General features: G+C 36.8%; 1 protein-coding gene across 1 annotated transcript; it reads left to right on the top strand.

Annotated features, from left to right (window-relative positions):
• The first annotated feature begins 12,765 nt into the window (after positions 1-12,765).
• On the top strand, positions 12,766-13,716 carry LOC118912127 (olfactory receptor 52A5-like). Its single transcript, XM_036884925.2, has one exon. The coding sequence runs from the start codon at positions 12,766-12,768 to the stop codon at positions 13,714-13,716; it is 951 nt and encodes a 316-aa protein (XP_036740820.2).
• Positions 13,717-18,299: the final 4,583 nt, after the last annotated feature.

Raw genomic sequence — 18,299 nt, 5'->3', positions numbered from 1 at the left:
AGACACCCTAAATGTTAATGGGCTGAATGCACCAATCAAAAGACATAGTGTAATAGAATGGATAAAAAAGCAAGATCCATCTATATGCTGCTTACAAGAAACTTACCTCAAACCCAAAGACAGGTACAGACTAAAAGTCAAGGGATGGAAAAACATATTTCAAGCAAACAACAGCAAGAAGAAAGCAGGGGTTGCAGGACTAATATCAGACAAAAGAGACTTCAAAACAAAGAAAGTAACAAGAGATAAAGAAGGACACTACATAATGATAAAGGGCTCAGTCCAACAAGAGGATATAACCATTCTAAATATGTATGCACCCAACACAGGAGCACCAGCATATGTGAAACAAATACTAACAGAACTAAAGGGGGAAATAGACTGCAGTGTATTCATTCTAGGAGACTTCAACACACCACTCACCCCAAAGGATAGATCCACCAGGTAGAAAACAATTAAGGACACAGAAGCACTGAACAACACAGTAGAGCAGATGGACCTAATAGACTTCTATAGAACTCTACATCCAAAAGCAACAGGATATACATTCTTCTCAAGTGCACATGGAACATTCTCCAGAATAGACCACATACTAGGCCACAAAAAGAGCCTCAGAAAATTCCAAAAGATTTTAATTCTACCAACCAACTTTTCAGACAACAAAGGAATAAAAGTAGAAATAAACTGTACAAAGAAAGCAAAGAGGCTCAGAAACACATGGAGGCTTAACAACACGCTCCTAAATAATCAATGGATCAATGACCAAATCAAAATGGAGATCCAGCAATATATGGAAACAAATGACAACAACAACACTAATCCGCAACTTCTGTGGGACACAGCAAAAGCAGTCTTAAGAGGAAAGTATATAGCAATCCAGGCATATTTAAAAAAGGAAGAACAATCCCAAATGAATGGTCTAATGTCACAATTATCGAAATTTGAAAAAGAAGATCAAATGAGGCCTAAGCTCAGCAGAAGGAGGGACATAATAAAGATCAGTGAAGAAATAAATAAAATTGAGAAGAATAAAACAATAGCAAAAATCAATGAAACCAAGAGCTGGTTCTTCGAGAAAATAAACAAAACAGATAAGCCTCTACCCAGACTTATTTAGAAGAAAAGAGAGTCAACACAAATCAACAGTATCAGAGATGAGAAAGGAAAAATCACGACGGACCCCACAGAAATACAAAGAATTATTAGAGAATACTATTAAAACTTATATGCTAACAAGCTGGGAAACCTAGGAGGAATGGAGAACTTCCTAGAAAAATACAACCTTCCAAGACTGACCAGAAAGAAACACAAAATCTAAACAGACCAATTACCAGCAACGAAATTGAAGCGATAATCAAAAAACTACCAAAGAACAAAAGCCCCGGGCCAGATGGATTTACTTCGGAAATTTTATCAGACATACATGGAAGACATAATACCCATTCTCCTTAAAGTTTTCCAAGAAATAGATGAGGAGGGGATACTCCCAAACTCATTCTATGAAGCTAACATCACCTTAATATCAAAACCAGGCAAACACCCCACCAAAAAAGAAAACTGCAGACCAGTATCCCTGATGAACGTATATGCAAAAACACTCAAGAAAATATTAACAAACCAAGTTCAAAAATACATCAAAAGGATCATTCACCATGACCAAGTGGGATTCATCCCAGAGATGCAAGGATGGTACAACATTCGAAAGACCATCAACATCATCCAGCACATCAACAAAAAGAAAGACAAAAACCACATGATCATCTCCATAGATGCTGAAAAAGCTTTTGACAAAGTTCAACATCCGTTCATGATAAAAACTCTCAGCAAAATGGGAATAGAGAGCAAGTACCTCAAACAATCAAGGCCATCTATGATAAACCCACAGCCAACATTATATTGAACAGTGAGAAGCTGAAAACATTTCCTCTGAGATCGGGAACTAGACAGGGATGCCCACTCTCCCCACTGTTATTTAACATAGTACTGGATGTCCTAGCCATGACAATCAGACAAAACAAAAAAATACAAGGAATCCAGATTGGTAAAGAAGAAGTTAAACTGTCACTATTTGCAGATGACATGATACTGTACATAAAAAACCCTAAAGATTACACCCCAAAACTACTAGAACTGATATCGGAATACAGCAAAGTTGCAGAATACAAAATCAACACACAGAAATCTGTGGCTTTCCTATACACTAACAATGAACCAACAGAAAGAGAAATCAGGAAAACAACTCCATTCACAATTGCATCAAAAAAAAATACCTAGGAAAAAACCTAACCAAAGAAGTGAAAGACTTATACTCTGAAAACTACAAGTCACTCTTAAGAGAAATTAAAGGGGACACTAACAGATGGAAACTCATCCCATGCTCGTGGATAGGAAGAATTAATATCGTCAAAACGGCCATCCTGCCCAAAGCAATATACAGATTTGATGCAATCCCTATGAAACTACCAGCAACATTCTTCAATGAACTGGAACAAATAATTCAAAAATTCATATGGAAACACCAAAGACCCCTAATAGCCAAAGAAATCCTGAGAAAGAAGAATAAAGTAGGGGGGATCTCACTCCCCAACTTCAAGCTCTACTATAAAGCCATAGTAATCAAGACAATTTGGTACTGGCACAGGAACAGAGCCACAGACCAATGGAACAGACTAGAGAATCCAGACATTAACCCAGACATGTATGGTGAATTAATATTTGATAAAGGAGCCATGGACATACAATGGCGAAATGACAGTCTCTTCAACAGTTGGAGCTGGCAAAACTTGACAGCTACATGTAGGAGAATGAAACTGGACCATTGTCTAACCCCATATACAAAAGTAAACTCAAAATTGACCGAAGACCTGAATGTAATTCATGAAACCATCAAACTCTTGAATAAAACATAGGCAAAAACCTCTTAGACATAAACATGAGTGACCTCTTCTTGAACATATCTCCCCGGGCAAGGAAAACAACAGCAAAAATGAATAAGTGGGACTATATAAAGCTGAAAAGCTTCTGCACAGCAAAAGACACCATCAATAGAACAAAAAGGAACCCTACAGTATGGGAGAATATATTTGAAAATGACACATCCGATAAAGACTTGACGTCCAGAATATATAAAGAGCTCATACGCCTCCACAATCAAAAAACAAATAACCCAATTAAAAAATGGGCAGAGGAACTGAACAGACAGTTCTCCAAAAAAGAAATACAGATGGCCAACAGACACATGAAAAGATGCTCCACACTGCTAATTATCAGAGAAATGCAAATTAAAACTACAATGAGGTATCACCTCACACCAGTAAGGATGGCTGCCATTCAAAAGACGAACAACAACAAATGATGGCGAGGCTGTGGAGAAAGGGGAACCCTCCTACACTGCTGGTGGGAATGTAAGTTAGTTCAACCATTGTGGAAAGCAGTGTGGAGGTACATCAAAATGCTCAAAACAGACTTACCATTTGACCCAGGAATTGCACTCCTAGGAATTTACCCTAAGAATGCAGCAATCAAGTATGAGAAAGATCAGTGCACCCGTATGTTTATCGCAGCACTATTTACAATAGCCAAGAATTGGAAGCAACCTAAATGTCCATCGATAGATTAATGGATAAAGAAGATGTGGTACATATACACAATGGAATACTACTCAGCCAGAAGAAAAGGGCAGATCCAACCATTTGCAGCAACATGGATGGAGCTGGAGGGTATTATGCTCAGTGAAACAAGCCAAGCGGAGAAAGAGAAATACCAAATGATTTCACTCATCTGTGGAATATAAGAACAAAGGAAAAACTGAAGGAACAAAACAGCAACAGAATCACAGAACTCAAGAATGTTCTAACAGGTACCAAAGGGAAAGGGACTGGGGAGGATGGGTGTGTAGGGAGGGATAAGGGTGGGGATAAGTAGGGAGGTAGTAAGATTAGCATGCATGGGGGGGTGGGAGAAACGGGAGGGCTGTACAACACAGAGAAGGCAAGTAGTGATTCTTCAACATTTTGCTATGCTGATGGACAGTGACTGTAAAAGGGTTTATAGGGATGACCTGGTATAGGGGATAGCCTAGCAAACATAATATTCATCATGTAAGTGTAGATTAGTGATACCAAAAAAAAAAAAAATGGCAGTTCCTGTGTGGTAACCTCCAATGAGTTCTACACATGTGTATAAAGGGCATATAAAAGTGTAGGCAAAGGGTCTGTTTGTGTTTATACAGAGGATCAAAGCCTAATTGGGCTACCCCGAAAATGAACTAAGATATGATATGAAAAACAGCTTCCAACATCAGCACTCTCTGGAAGACTCATGCCAGAAGATAATCATCAAAAAACCCCAACAGAGATCCACGCACTGCTACAGCTGTAGATGCACTCATCCCACAATTTCCTGTACTTGCCATGGGAATGAGGAAGGAGATATCTAAGCTGGCCTGTGCATACAGTAAAACAACAAATTTGACTGGATCTATACTGTTGGAACTCAATCAAGAATTAGGACAAGTGCAAATTGTAGCTCTCCAAAATCTTACAACTACAGACTATTTACTGTTAAAAGAACATAAGGGATGTGAACATTCCCCAGGAATGGGTTGTTTTAATTTGTCTGATTTCTCTCAGACTGTTCAAGTTCAGTTGGACAATATCCACCATATCATAGATAAGTTTTCACAAATGCCTAAGGTGCCTAACTTGTTTTCTTGGTTTCACTGGAGATGGCTGGTAATTACAGGTATGCTTTGGTTATGTAACTATGCTCCTATTATGTTAATGTGTGTGCGCAATTTAAGTAGTAGCTTAAAACCTATACATGCTGAAGTTACTCTACAAGAAGATATGTCAAATAAATTATCAATCTTCCCATGTTTTCTTCTGGCTGCTACTTCTATAGCTTTTCTTCTTCCTTCCTAATTACAACCCTTAAATAGAATTCGTGCCTCATAGCAAATTTATCGAGTATCATAATTCTTCCAAGTGGTAAAGATACCTCAAGACAAATGCTGGGCATAAAAGCTACAGTTCATAAATATGCAAAGAAGTAAAAAGCTAACCGTTTCAAACAATAAGGCTTCTCTCTCAATTACCAACTCTACATTTCCCTGTATGGCCCCGGAAGATGACTGGTTAGCCAGAGACGGGTAAGATTCCTCAAGGGAGGAACAACCTAAGACAGGCACAGTAGCACGGGGGTCATCAGGTGAGAAATTGGGGATCAACAGAGGTGAGGCTTAGAACCTCACCCCCCCTGTTCTGAGAGAAATCTTCTGCATATGTGGATGTTTTATTGCTCTTGTCTAGCTTGGATTAACACATAGTCTACAGGCACACACCTGATCATCTACATTTGCTCTCTTACAACAGTAAACTATGTTTTCTACCTTTATCTTGTATCTATCTACCAGTACAGCATTTTATTAAAAATAATAATAATAAAGAGGGAAATGTGGTATTCACATATAAATCAAGGATAAAAATCAAATGAGTATTCATATTTGAACTGACTGTTTATAGTTCATAACGCATGAGTAAATCCGAAAGTTTCTGTGATGACTGCCCTTGTAATGTTCACTATGTAACTTATTCACTATGTAAGAATTTGTTCTCCATGTTAAGAACTTGTTTGTTATGCCTCAGAAGGTTGGAGACTGACGAAAATTAGGCTTGGGGTGGATTAATGATTGTGCATTGAGCATTGACTCCCCTATACAGAATTTTATTGTTGTTAACCATTTGATCAGTAAATATGAGAGATGCCCTCACAAACAAACAAACAAATAAACAAACAAAAAAGTACCCACTTCAAATTGTAAAATAAATAAGTATCCAGGATGTAATGTATAGCATAAGGAATGTAGTCAAAATATTGTAACAACTTGGTATGTTGATAGCTGGTACCTAAAATTATCATGTATATAAATGTTGAATCACTATGTTGTACACCTGAAACTAATGTAATGTAATACTGTGTGTCAACTACCCTTTAATAAAAAATAATTATCTACAAAAAAATATATATATATATATATATACTACCCCGCAGATCTAAGGAACTTTTAACCAAACAATATCTATGAATAATTGTGCCTGCAACATTCAAAGCATTATAAATTCCCATGGTTCAAACATTTGTTTGCATGTCTCCACAAGCGTCTTGGGAGTTGTTCCACAGGGCTGTATGGCCAGTCACGTCCTCGTGAAGAGTAGCATGCGGGTCTCAGAAACTGCTAACCTCTTAGGTGAAAAGCATTGAACTTGTTTTTCCTGGAAATATTTAATTTCATTTTGTTACATCTGTGGTTATTTTGTTGGGTGTTTGGCCATGTGATATATATATATATATATATATATATATATATATATATATATATATATTTTTTTTTTTTTTCTTTAATTTTCCTGTGTGGATACTCCAGCTGTGTCTGAATTCAATCTACTGATACGAAGTCACTGAGTGCAGAGCTAGGACTAGAGGCGCACAACCAGCTCTTCTATGCCAGCATGAGCTGATTCCAACATGTAAGACCCCAAAACCTGTACCATTGGTTACTGCAGGATGAATATACTGTTATGGCAGCTTAATGACAACATGTAGTCAGACAGTCTTTCCATGCCAAATGAAGAAGGCTATTAAATAGGGCCAGACCCAGTGACACAGGACACAAACAGTCTCACTCCATGTAAGGCTGTCCTGTCTCTCGGGCAGGGGTATGTGTTGTGAAGCTTTCCCTGAGATCGCACAGAATGAGAGTCTTTCCCGACCTCTTCTTGACATCAAACACATTTCCCTTGCGTAAAGAAAGTATAAACATTCTTTCAACTAAGTAAATACTGGCCCTGAGTAATAGTTCTCAGCTGGAAAGTCAATGTAGATGTAGTACCAGGCCACAAATATTTGAAAATGAGTATCACTTATTTCATTAAATTACTAGCACCACTGGCACATTTGGTGTGAGCTGGTTTGGACAGAGGTTAGCGTTGTGCACCAAAGTTCATATGAGGAAGGCTCAGAAAGTGGTAGGTTATTGTGGCTCTGAGGTGAGCTTTCCCAAGTCAGCACCCTTTGAGGACATTAATAAGAAATCAGTATTTCTTTGACTCTAATTACAGAAATATTCCTATTAATTTCCTGTTAGCATGTCTACAGTGATTAGTCTGAATATCTCAATGTTTTTATTTACATTTATTAACTGTGTAGTTTTGTAAATAACTGCCATTGACTTGTTTTGTGTTGTCTTGGAGCTCTGTTTTCCCTTAGGAATACTTAAAAGGAGGGTCGTTTTGGTTCCCAATCCCAAAGAGAAACCCCAGTTTGAGAATTGTTTTAGATGCAGAGCTACTGTTAGACAGTAAGTGTTCTAAGTTCTGAACGATATTGTCCCTGTTTTATATACTCTTGTCCCAGATGAACCATACAGCTCAACAGTGAGTGGTGAATAGCATTCCCCAGGGGGAGTCCTACAGTACAAAACATATTCCCTTCACTATATGATACCTTAAAAATATTTCTGTTCCAGGGCATCCACTTGTATTACCATGGTTGACCCCTGGTAAGTCTTTGGGCTGAGATTCTGCACTGAGGGTGGGGAAATGGAGGATTGATTTCAAAGGGAACACAAACCCATCATTTCCAATATGATACCAGGATGGTAAAAAGGCACAAAAATCTTACAGTATTTGAATTCTCAAACTATAGGTAGAGTTTGTCTAATACTATTCCGAGTATTATTGGGTCAGTTAATGACACAAGTGACATGTTTTACTGGGAGGCTGACAAATAGGTGGACCTTAGAGAATGATATGGTCTGATGAATGACTGGAAAGCTTATTGGTAAAAGGTCAGGAAATTACACTTTTAGACTTGGAAAGTTTCACAGCAAATCATGCCCTTTAAGTCATTCAGGGAAAAGCTCATTTGGGTGAAATTCCCATCAAATATGTGAAGTCATTCATGCAAAGCAAATCATCAGCTTTTATTGACTAATAGGTGACATTTATTAAGAGAAAAATAATTTTCTATTTCCTTCTAAATATTTTAAATGGATTATATCTCATAATATTGACAGTTACCCTGCTGAAATTCCATCTATTAACAGTATTTTAGCAATAAAAATATTGAGACAATGAGAAGTTTATAACTGGGTGAAAAACATGCAGCGCTCAGCAGTGATGTTCGAGATTCAAACTCTCTTGACTTCAGATTCTGTTCAGTTAACCACCTCAGCACATCACTGTTGTGTATCTTTGAAAGGTAGAATTAGGACTTCTCTGAGAAAGGAAAACGGAGGCAGTCAGTATCAAGTCAATATAAAGAAGCCCTGTGGGGCCTTTGGAGGTGTCCTGCCACAGGGCAACCTATCTCAGACACAGAGCCAGGTCTCTGCGCTGGATGTCTTGAGGCAGAGAACAAAAGTCAGAGACTTTATAGAAGAAAAGGAATTCCGGGATTGTAGGGAGTGTGGATTTAGACCCCTAAATCCCTGGATTCTGTTTCAATTCTGGGAATCAGCCTGAATGAGACCTGGAGTTCTCAGTAACACGAATGGTTCGGGGTTTGTGCTGCACATGAGATCCAAGATCGTCTCCCCGGCCCATGAATTGCATGGGTTTAAGATATCTTGCCTCCCTCCTCTAAACATATACATATCTGTGCACACAAAGTTGCTTTCTTCTTGTCTTTTGTCATTAGTGTTGTTTCTCTCATCCCAAAAACACCTTTAAGCTTGGTTCCCTCCATTTCTCCTATTTCAAGGTAGCAAGTCTCACAAATTTTGCTTCCTTGTTATTCCTCCAGTCTTGTCACGGTCTTCATAATACCCCTGCTTGGTCACAAATATCCTTCCAACCCAATCTTCTGGCACATAGCTTTCAAGCCTTTGAAGCCAGTTATCACCTGCTAGAAAACTGGATTTTTAAAGAGAAAAGACTTGCTCTTCCACCTAAAAATTTAAAATTATTTGGTTTAAAATGCTTTCTTCACTTCTGATATTCTCCCTTTTTTTAAGCCTCTGAAACATCATTTCTGCTTATGAAATAATGCATATATGCAAACTATTTATTCATTTGCTACCTTACCCTATGTTTAATGCTCCTGTGATTTTTGTATGAAGTATTTCCAGGAATACCCTTCTCCATCCCCTTATCTGCCTGATTCCTACTAAAGGATGACTCAGCTTAATAGCTAATTTATTCTGCCATTTTGATTAAAAGAATATATACATTAATTTTTAAATTGATGTATATACAATAAAGTACACAAATATTAATATACAGCTTGATGAATTTTGACTTTTGTATACCCTCATGTCACCCTTATCCAGATGAAAATATCAAACTTTCTTACTAATAGTTTTCTTCTTCACCTATTTCACCTCCCACACTCAACCAATACCACTGTAATCTCCAGTCTGTTCCCTGGGATTGTAAGACTACATATGTTTTGAAACATTAATTCTTATTCAATTAAAGACCACTTAATCTCCTAAAGTAAGATTCTGAAACAGGGTTAGCAATCAGAAGTGATGTGATTTACCTCACATACCTAGGGCCAGTTGAAGAAACATTTCTGATTGCCATGGCAAGAGAGAACACCTGGCACTAATTGATAGAGGAGTCAGAGATAATGTAGGCCTCTTACAATGTAGATAATTACCCATAACACAATGGTCATCTGGCCCAGGATGCCTGTTATGCTGAGATTGAGAAACCTGGCTATAGAATTTCAGACCTTGTGATGTGGAACTGTGAAAATGTAAGGAGGAAAGGTAGCTACGTTCTTCACACCATGCATGTTCGTTAGCGACTGAAGGCGGGCTTTCCTCGGTCCTCTGTCTGCTAGTTTCTTTAGTTGCTTCCTTTTCTTTCCCATCTCCTTCCTGATCACTCACACATGTAGTTCTGCAGGGCTACAGTTTGTGTGCCACCCTCTAAGGAGTCTCTGGGCCCACAATTACTTATGTGACTAGTTTAAATCTTCCAAATTAGTATTCCTGATATAGGCAAGAACATACAGTTTTGAGCCAAGTCACAAAGAGAGTCAGGCAGCATACAGATGTTAATCATGCTGTGAATGTGGTCTTATGTCAGATGCATAGCACAAAATAAACACATATGTAATGTATATATTATACCTATTTGGTGAAATAAGAAGGCAATAAAGGAATTATTTCCATCAGAATCTCATAGGAACAAACAGTAAAATATGTCATGTGTTTTTGCACAACCTGATGTGATTAGGTTATACACACCTGTATGTATCTCGTAAACCTTACTGAATTATAATTATAAAATATCAGAGGAGACAAATATTTTTGTTCTTTTGGTCATTATGTCTTGCAATTTGTATCCAAGTAGATTTACTAATAACAGACTTAGTTTTTCATTAATATAATAGTCTAATGATGTCATTACCATAAGTTAAGGGAAGTCATATAATCTGAAAGTGTTTAAAAAGCATAAGAACATGAGTGATATAATACTCATTTGATAAATGATAAATACTGGTTTTGAATTCTCAACCGTCAGTACAATATAGATACTTCATAATGATAGGATACATGTATTTAACTTGTTTTCCAGTTCTTTCAGCAAGTTCTTGGAACAAGGGAATACTTAATAATTATGAATTGTAACAAATAATTAGCACATAAGCTTCCAATTTGTGGATAGTAATGTTACTTTTTAATTTGAGGAAGATCTAGTCTCGCATATTGTATATTTGCTAAAGGGGTAGTTCCTGAACTAGGGGTGTCAGAAAGGAATACCTTGCTCAGAGTTCAATAAGTTTTAAGAGTTCAGTAAGTTCAATAAATTTAAAAAGAATTAGGTTGAAAATGGTCCTATAATACAGAAGTCTGTTCTAGGTAATGTGGTTTAGAGACAATCTAAATTTTTTAGAGGAAAAATCCTGAAGCATAATGGGCGTGACTGTGTGATTTTCTAGCTTCCTAGTCTGACTTTTTAAGTTCTCCTCGCTGTCTTTATCTGTTTTATACTTTGCTGAAATGATTTCAGTAATTGAGTCTTAAAATTACCAAAGGAAAATAAGGGAAATTTTAAATGAATATTTTACATATTCTGGACTGGAAATATTTTCCTGAAGAAGACATAAATACCGGTTGTAAGGAACCATCAGTCAGTAAAACCCAGCGGGATTTGAGAATGGTAGATGAAGCCACTCACAGGAGAACCTGGGGGTTTAGTCTTATGTGTTGGAGTGACCACTCAGGGCAGAGGCAAAGAAGATGATGTGTACAATGTGAAGTGAAAAAATTTGTCTCTACATAAAGTGTATTTTTAGTAGTAGAAGATGCTCAGAGTATAAGAAAACATCTTTCAAGAGAGGTTATAACAGATAATCAAGAATAAATGACTGTTCAGACTTAGTGGTTTAACTATTTATGGGGAGACAGAAGAGCAGATGCTGTAGATTGGCACTTGAACTAAATGCAAGAGATCCGCAAATAATAGGCATAGTCAGAACAAATTCTGATGTGGTTTGCCAAGGAGCACAGCCATAAATTGAAAATTGTTTATTTCACACCAAATAAGTATAAAAAGTAGCATGATGCATGTCTGGGCAAAGAAAAACACTGAAACTTTAAAACATTAGGTAGAAAACATGCTGAGTCTATTGGAGACAGATTACACTGAGAGGAGAATAACCTAATAAGACAAGCAGTGAGCTGTAAAACTGAAAAATATTCTGGCTAAACTTGCCTTCTGATTACGAGCAGTAGAAATGTTTATCAACGCAGTCGATCTATTGTATCAGCTACACAGAGTATAATTCTTAAAACATCTTTGTATTAAATTTTCCCCCCAATTTTATATGACAGTTCACACACACACACACACACACACACACACACACACACACACACACACACTACAGGTAATGCATAGTGCACAGGATAAAGAGAATCTTTGTGTCCAGAAGTCACGGCTTAGAAAGAAGCTATTCAATCCATTTAATTTTGTTCATTGAAAATGTTTAAGGCATGTAGAAATATAGTAACTGATGGTTGGTTTTTAATAACTTTGTGAAGAGAGACAGATAATTAGACAGCATTAGTTGAAGTGAAACAGAAAGATAGGTACTGTTCCCTTGTATATATATGCTACATGTTCTTTATTCATCCATCGGTGTGAACTAAGGCTTTTTCCATATGTTGGCTATTGTGAATAATGCTGCAATAAATGTGGGGTTTACTCAGAGACAGACAAATACTCTATGATATAATTTATATGTAGAATCTTTAAAAAGCTTAATCCATAAAAACAGAGATAAAATTGTGGTTTCAGGGGCTGAAATGTTGCGGCATGAGGAGACATCTTTTAGGGGTAGAAATTTTCAACTAGTAGATAAATAAATGCTGGATATCTAATTTACAATATAGTGATTATAGACAGTAATATGGTATTGTAATTATCAAGCTTACTAAAAGACCATATCTTCATTATTTCCACCACAGGAAAGAAAAGATAATTCTGTGATTTGATAGAGATACTAGCTAACACTACAATAGCAATCTCATTGTAATTTATCAGCATCTCAAACCAACATGTGTACATTAAACTTACAATATGTTATATGTCAAACATATTTCAATTAATAAATGAAGAAAACATAAGATGGTGTACTCATAACTAAAGTTTATTTAAGTAAAAATTAATTCTTCTTATTTTTAATTCATGAATTTGACAGGGAATAGAAGATGCAACAATGCCACTACCTGATCCTAGTGATCAAATCGCCATGTCCATACTCAACGGCTCTGTCTTCATGCCATCTGTGCTGACACTCATGGGGATTCCAGGCCTGGAGTCCATGCAGTGTTGGATCGGGATTCCATTCTGTGTCATGTACTTCATTGCTGTGATTGGGAATTCTCTAATTCTAGTTATAATCAAATACGAAAGCAGCCTCCATAAACCCATGTACATTTTTTTGGCCATGCTGGGGGCCACAGACATTGCACTCAGCACCTGTATTCTTCCCAAAATGCTAGGCATCTTCTGGTTTAATTTGTCAGAGATTTCTTTTACAGCCTGCCTTCTGCAGATGTGGCTTGTGCATTCATTCCAGGCAATCGAATCAGGTGTCCTACTGGCAATGGCCCTAGATCGCTATGTGGCCATCCGTGACCCCTTAAGACATGCCACCATCTTCTCCCATCAGCTCTTGACTCACATTGGAGTTGGGGTGACACTCAGGGCTGCCATTCTTGTAGCACCATGTCTGGTGCTTATCAAGTGTCATCTTAAACTGTACAGAACTACACTGGTCTCCCACTCTTACTGTGAGCACATGGCCATTGTGAAGCTGGCCACTGAAGACATCCGGATCAACAAGACCTATGGCTTGTTTGTTGCCTTCACCGTCTTAGGCTTTGACATAATCTTTATCACCTTGTCCTATGTTCACATCTTTATCACTGTCTTCCAACTGCCCCAGAAGGAGGCACGACTCAAGGCCTTTAATACATGCATTGCCCACATCTGTGTCTTCCTGCAGTTCTACCTCCTTGCCTTCTTCTCTTTTTTCACACACAGGTTTGGTTCTCACATACCACCTTATGTCCACATCCTCTTATCAGACCTTTACCTGTTAGTCCCCCCTTTTCTCAACCCTATTGTGTATGGAGTGAAGACCAAACAAATTCGTGACCATGTCCTGAAAATATTTTTCTCCAAAAAATTGTCTTGATCATTAATGGCTCTTTCTACAGAGTTTTTAGGTGGATCAAAGGAGCAACATGAATATGGTGAAATTTTTGTCTTTCACAAAAATCTGTGTCTAAAAAAAAATCTTTAAATTTCATATGGTCATAACTGCAGGACATTCATGAGGTCATTAAGACTTTTAGTTGGCTACTCATGTAAGAATAAAACTCTCCTATGCTGAGACTTCAAATTATTTCCACTAATCTTCTGATTTTGTCCTGTCCATTTAAACCTAGAAGTTTCTCCCTAGCAACACTTAGACCTACATAGGAACAAAATTTTAGAAAACAGCAGAGTGCTAGGTAATTTTCAAGGGCCTCATCAATATTCTCAAACTTCTAATCCATCCAGTAGCCATAGTTCTGGCTATATATATCATTTTTTATTGTCTGCTTATGAATTTATATTTTGAAAAATTTATAGTCACTTATTTTTGTCTACACTCTCTGAAATACCAGTGAATACAAAAATAATACCTAATCAGTAATATTATGTCAATAACACAATAATACATGATGCACCCTACAGACTATAAACAGTGATGAATTTGCATAGGAAAGAATGCTTAAGAAAACAATAATAGAAAAATTAGATGCATTCACAAATAAAAAATTTTTTTGAAAACAAAAATGTAGTCAGTACTTAAATACAAAACATCCTTCCAGAGGTATACAGCTTAATAATTTTACGCAATTTGTGGTTTGCCCAAATTTGGAGGTTGAAGTTCCAGAATGAAGCACATATAAAAATATATTCCACTGCATTTAGCAATTGCCTACTGCAAGTATCTTGAGTACGAGACCCATGTTTTATTTACAACTTGTATCAACAATACATAGGAAAGTGCCTGGGACTTCTTAGAACCTCAGTAAAAGTAACATAGACTAATGAACAACTCAGAATACTCCTTTGTTATCAATGACATAAAAAAAAACAACAGTCCAGAGGCTTGAGAGTAATGTGCACATCACTGTACAGGAAATCAGTATTCTAAGGAGTTTATTCTAAATTAATAAGGTAAATGAAGATGGTGACTTGAATGAATCATTATGTAATCCTGAAATCCAGTATGAAACAAACACAAAACTGGTTTATGAGAAACCGACTCATACGGGACTTTAGATCGTTCTTCTCTTCTTCCTCTGCCCACACACATTTAACTTCTCTCAGGATGCTGCATCATTAGAAATCAGGTTTAATTTTTTTCAATCAACTTTCAAGACTGAAAACTAAGATGATTTCTAAAGAATGAAGTAGACAGAGAGAAACATGTGAATTTCTAAGTTAGAACTCTGAAATACTTGCATCAATTAAATGCACAAATAGAATAATAGAATCTCCCTTGCTTGACATCTTTAGTAATATTTGGTACAGTCCTTGGTCATTTTAGCTACATAGCACATATATAATAATAGCACTTTATGATTTTGTTGGTATTTTTCTGATAACTAGTCAGATGGTATCAAATTTTTGTATATTTATGGATTTGGATACTCTTTTCTATGAGAGACCTTTGTTTTTTTACAGAATTGCCTGTGCTATTTTTTAATTAATATTTGTGAAATCTAAGTGGGTATAAGATCCATTTAGAATTGGTTTTTAGTTATAGGTGAAGTAGGGAGTACTGCACATTTTTTAAACTTTATTGTACTTGGTATCATTAAAGATCAGTTTCAGTTTTCTAGAATTTATGTAAAAGCAATTACACAGTATGTAATTGTATTTTTTGTTTTTCTTTCCCTTGCCATAATTATTTTGAGATTCATTCATCAATAGTTCGCTCCTTTGTTTCTAAATAATTACATTTAATGGATAAACCACAATATGTTTATCCATTCATTTATTCATGGATATTTTTTCTTTCCTTTTGGGATAGTGACAAATAAAGTTGTTATGAACATTAATTTACAAATCAGTGTGTGGCCCTGTGCTTTCACTTCTCTTGGGTAAATACCTAGGTATAAAAGCTGGGTCAAATGAATTAGTTTAGTGTATATACAGTGCTTTTACATTCAGAGTAAAACGATCTCCTAATGTGTTGTGATTTATATATATATATGTGTGTATATATACACACACATATATATAGTATTATATTATTTATATATAATATACACATTTGTATATGTATATGTACTCACACACACACACATACACACATATATACACGCATAGAAGATAAACAACACAACGAGAAAATGGGCAAAGGATTTGAACAGACGTTTCACAAACTAAGATATAAAGGTATCAAAAGTCACAAACTAAGAATGGATGTTTCACAAACTAAGATAAAAGGTGTCAAAAGAAAATGTGCTCAACACTGTTAGTCATGGAGCAAATGCAAATTAAAACCATGAAAATAAATTGTACTAAATAATCAAGATGGCTAAAATTAAAGAGTCTTCAAATACTGGTAATATCTGGAATTCCCATAAAATGACACAGTGGAAATAGGATAAAATCAATACATTAGATGCACCACGTTGTGTTAAAATATTGTTGAAGTCAGAATAAAAGGAAGTGACCTGGTAAAAATATAAGAAAACACATTAGAAATAATTATCACCAGGTACAGAAGGAAGGTGGAAAGTGCTGTTGAGGTGGGTTAGAAGTATGGTTTAATTATACCTATTCTTCCCTCAATAAATAAGTGATATGTAACACTGTTTGTCAGTTATATGCTTAATTTCCTTTATGTGTATCTTTTATTATGTAAACTTCTGTAAAGAAAGAAATGTGAATGTATTCCTGATGTAGCACTTGGCAAATGAGTTAGTTTAATCTAGACTATACAATGCTTTTACATACAAAGTAAAACCATCTCCTGATGTGTTGTGATTTCTTTAACAGATATTTATTAAAATTAGTCGGTGTTTTGAGAACTATGACCAGAATTTGGAATAAGGCAATGGCCATAAAACTTTGGCCTTGTTTAATACACTCAAAAGTGCATTCTGTGCATGAATATCATCCTTGTAGACCTTTTAGCTTTAATTAAAATAGCAATATGTCCAATATTTGATATGTTAATTAAGGTATTTCACCTTGGCAACGTATTATGTGATTGGAAAAGATAGTTTGAATATTTTTTCACAAACTTTAAAAAAGTAAAAGCAATGTATCTAAAGTAACTATTAATGATGTAACTAATGGAAACTACTAAAGGGTAGTTTGCCAAAAGATTAACACTATTTCCTTTGGGTGGTAGGATTATGGGTGTATTAGTCCCTCTTTTCTTCATAAATTAGTCTTATATGATGAGAAAGTGAAGCCAAACAATACATATATCTTAAATTAAACTATATATTAAAATTATTTAAAAGTATACACTTGTGCAATCAAGAGATTGCCGAAAAAGCCTATGACCTGCTTCTTGAAAAAAGAACTATCTTTCTTCATCCCCTGCCTTTGAGGATAAGAAATATCTCATCTGCTCATGGCTGATTTTTTATTTTTCCTAGCAAGCCTCACTACTTAGAGAGCTCAGTTTATAGGAAGCCTGTCTTCCCCACCACTCCCAAACACACCTCTCCCTGGGGTTTCTGAACTGTGTCTGGAAACCCTTTGATTCTCAGAGGGATGGCCAAGAGTAAAGAAGCAAAGCAAAGAAGATGAATCCATTATTTGTTTTGCTCCCAGTTCTCTACTTTAAAAAGCATGGGATGGAGCTGGTCAACTGGGAGAGGTAAGGAATGGGGCTCCCTGCTCAGCACTCCCCACTTGGCATTCCATTTCTCTGTCCCACACTGTGAGAACCAGAGGAATCCCAGTCTCGGGGGCTGAGAGATACAGGGCTGCACTGCCAAGAGAAGATGTCACAACACTGCCATCTGCTGGCCGGACTACACGTACCATTTCCCTTGGGAACAGAGTAAGCCAACAGTCCTGAGGAACAGTGACTGCTCCTCTGGGCTTCAAGCTCCTTCTTTGCCCAAGAGAGCCAAAAAACATCTCTCAGGATCTGCAAGAGGCTGACGAAGTTTGGTCAGCAGGGAAAATTATGGTAGGAAACAAACCTTCCGTGGCTGGGACCAGCAAAGAGCAACCCTATCCTGCTGCAGAGACTCTCGCTGCCCATCACTGCTTCTGGAAACGTAAGTTAGTGGACAGTTAGTTAAGAATGTGCACCAGTTCAAGTGTACATGAAATCAGATGCCTTTTGAAGTACAAATGCACGTCCAGCCAATTAATTTAACTCCGGAAACAAATTTACAAATTACTAAGTAAAGAGTATAAATTTATTTTTGGTAGATACTGTCTTTGGAGTTCTGGGAAGTACAATTCAAAGGACACATGATAAACTGGAGAATCTGCTCTGGACGACTGAGAGGTTAAGGGCACATGGCAGCTTGCTTTACCTAAGGAGAGGGACTCATGAGTGGTTTGAATCAGTGTGCTCTGATATATGAAGGCATACGGTTCACAAAGGCGGACAGTGGTTACAGGGACTGTATTGTGCCAGTAGAGGGAGGTCGTGCTGACTGTGAAAGTGGCACAGGAATGAGACAGGCAGGCATGGAATGTCGGGAGTATACACGCAGGCGCTGTCTGGAAGTCACACTGAAG

This window comes from Manis pentadactyla, chromosome 9, assembly GCF_030020395.1.
Source record: "Manis pentadactyla isolate mManPen7 chromosome 9, mManPen7.hap1, whole genome shotgun sequence".
Taxonomy (NCBI): Eukaryota; Metazoa; Chordata; class Mammalia; order Pholidota; family Manidae; genus Manis; species Manis pentadactyla.
This window is presented reverse-complemented; position numbering and strand designations above follow the sequence as displayed.

Excerpts from the sequence above, each read along its gene's own strand:
- LOC118912127 (XM_036884925.2), top strand. The coding sequence starts at position 12,766 with ATGTCCATACTCAACGGCTCTGTCTTCATGCCATCTGTGCTGACACTC.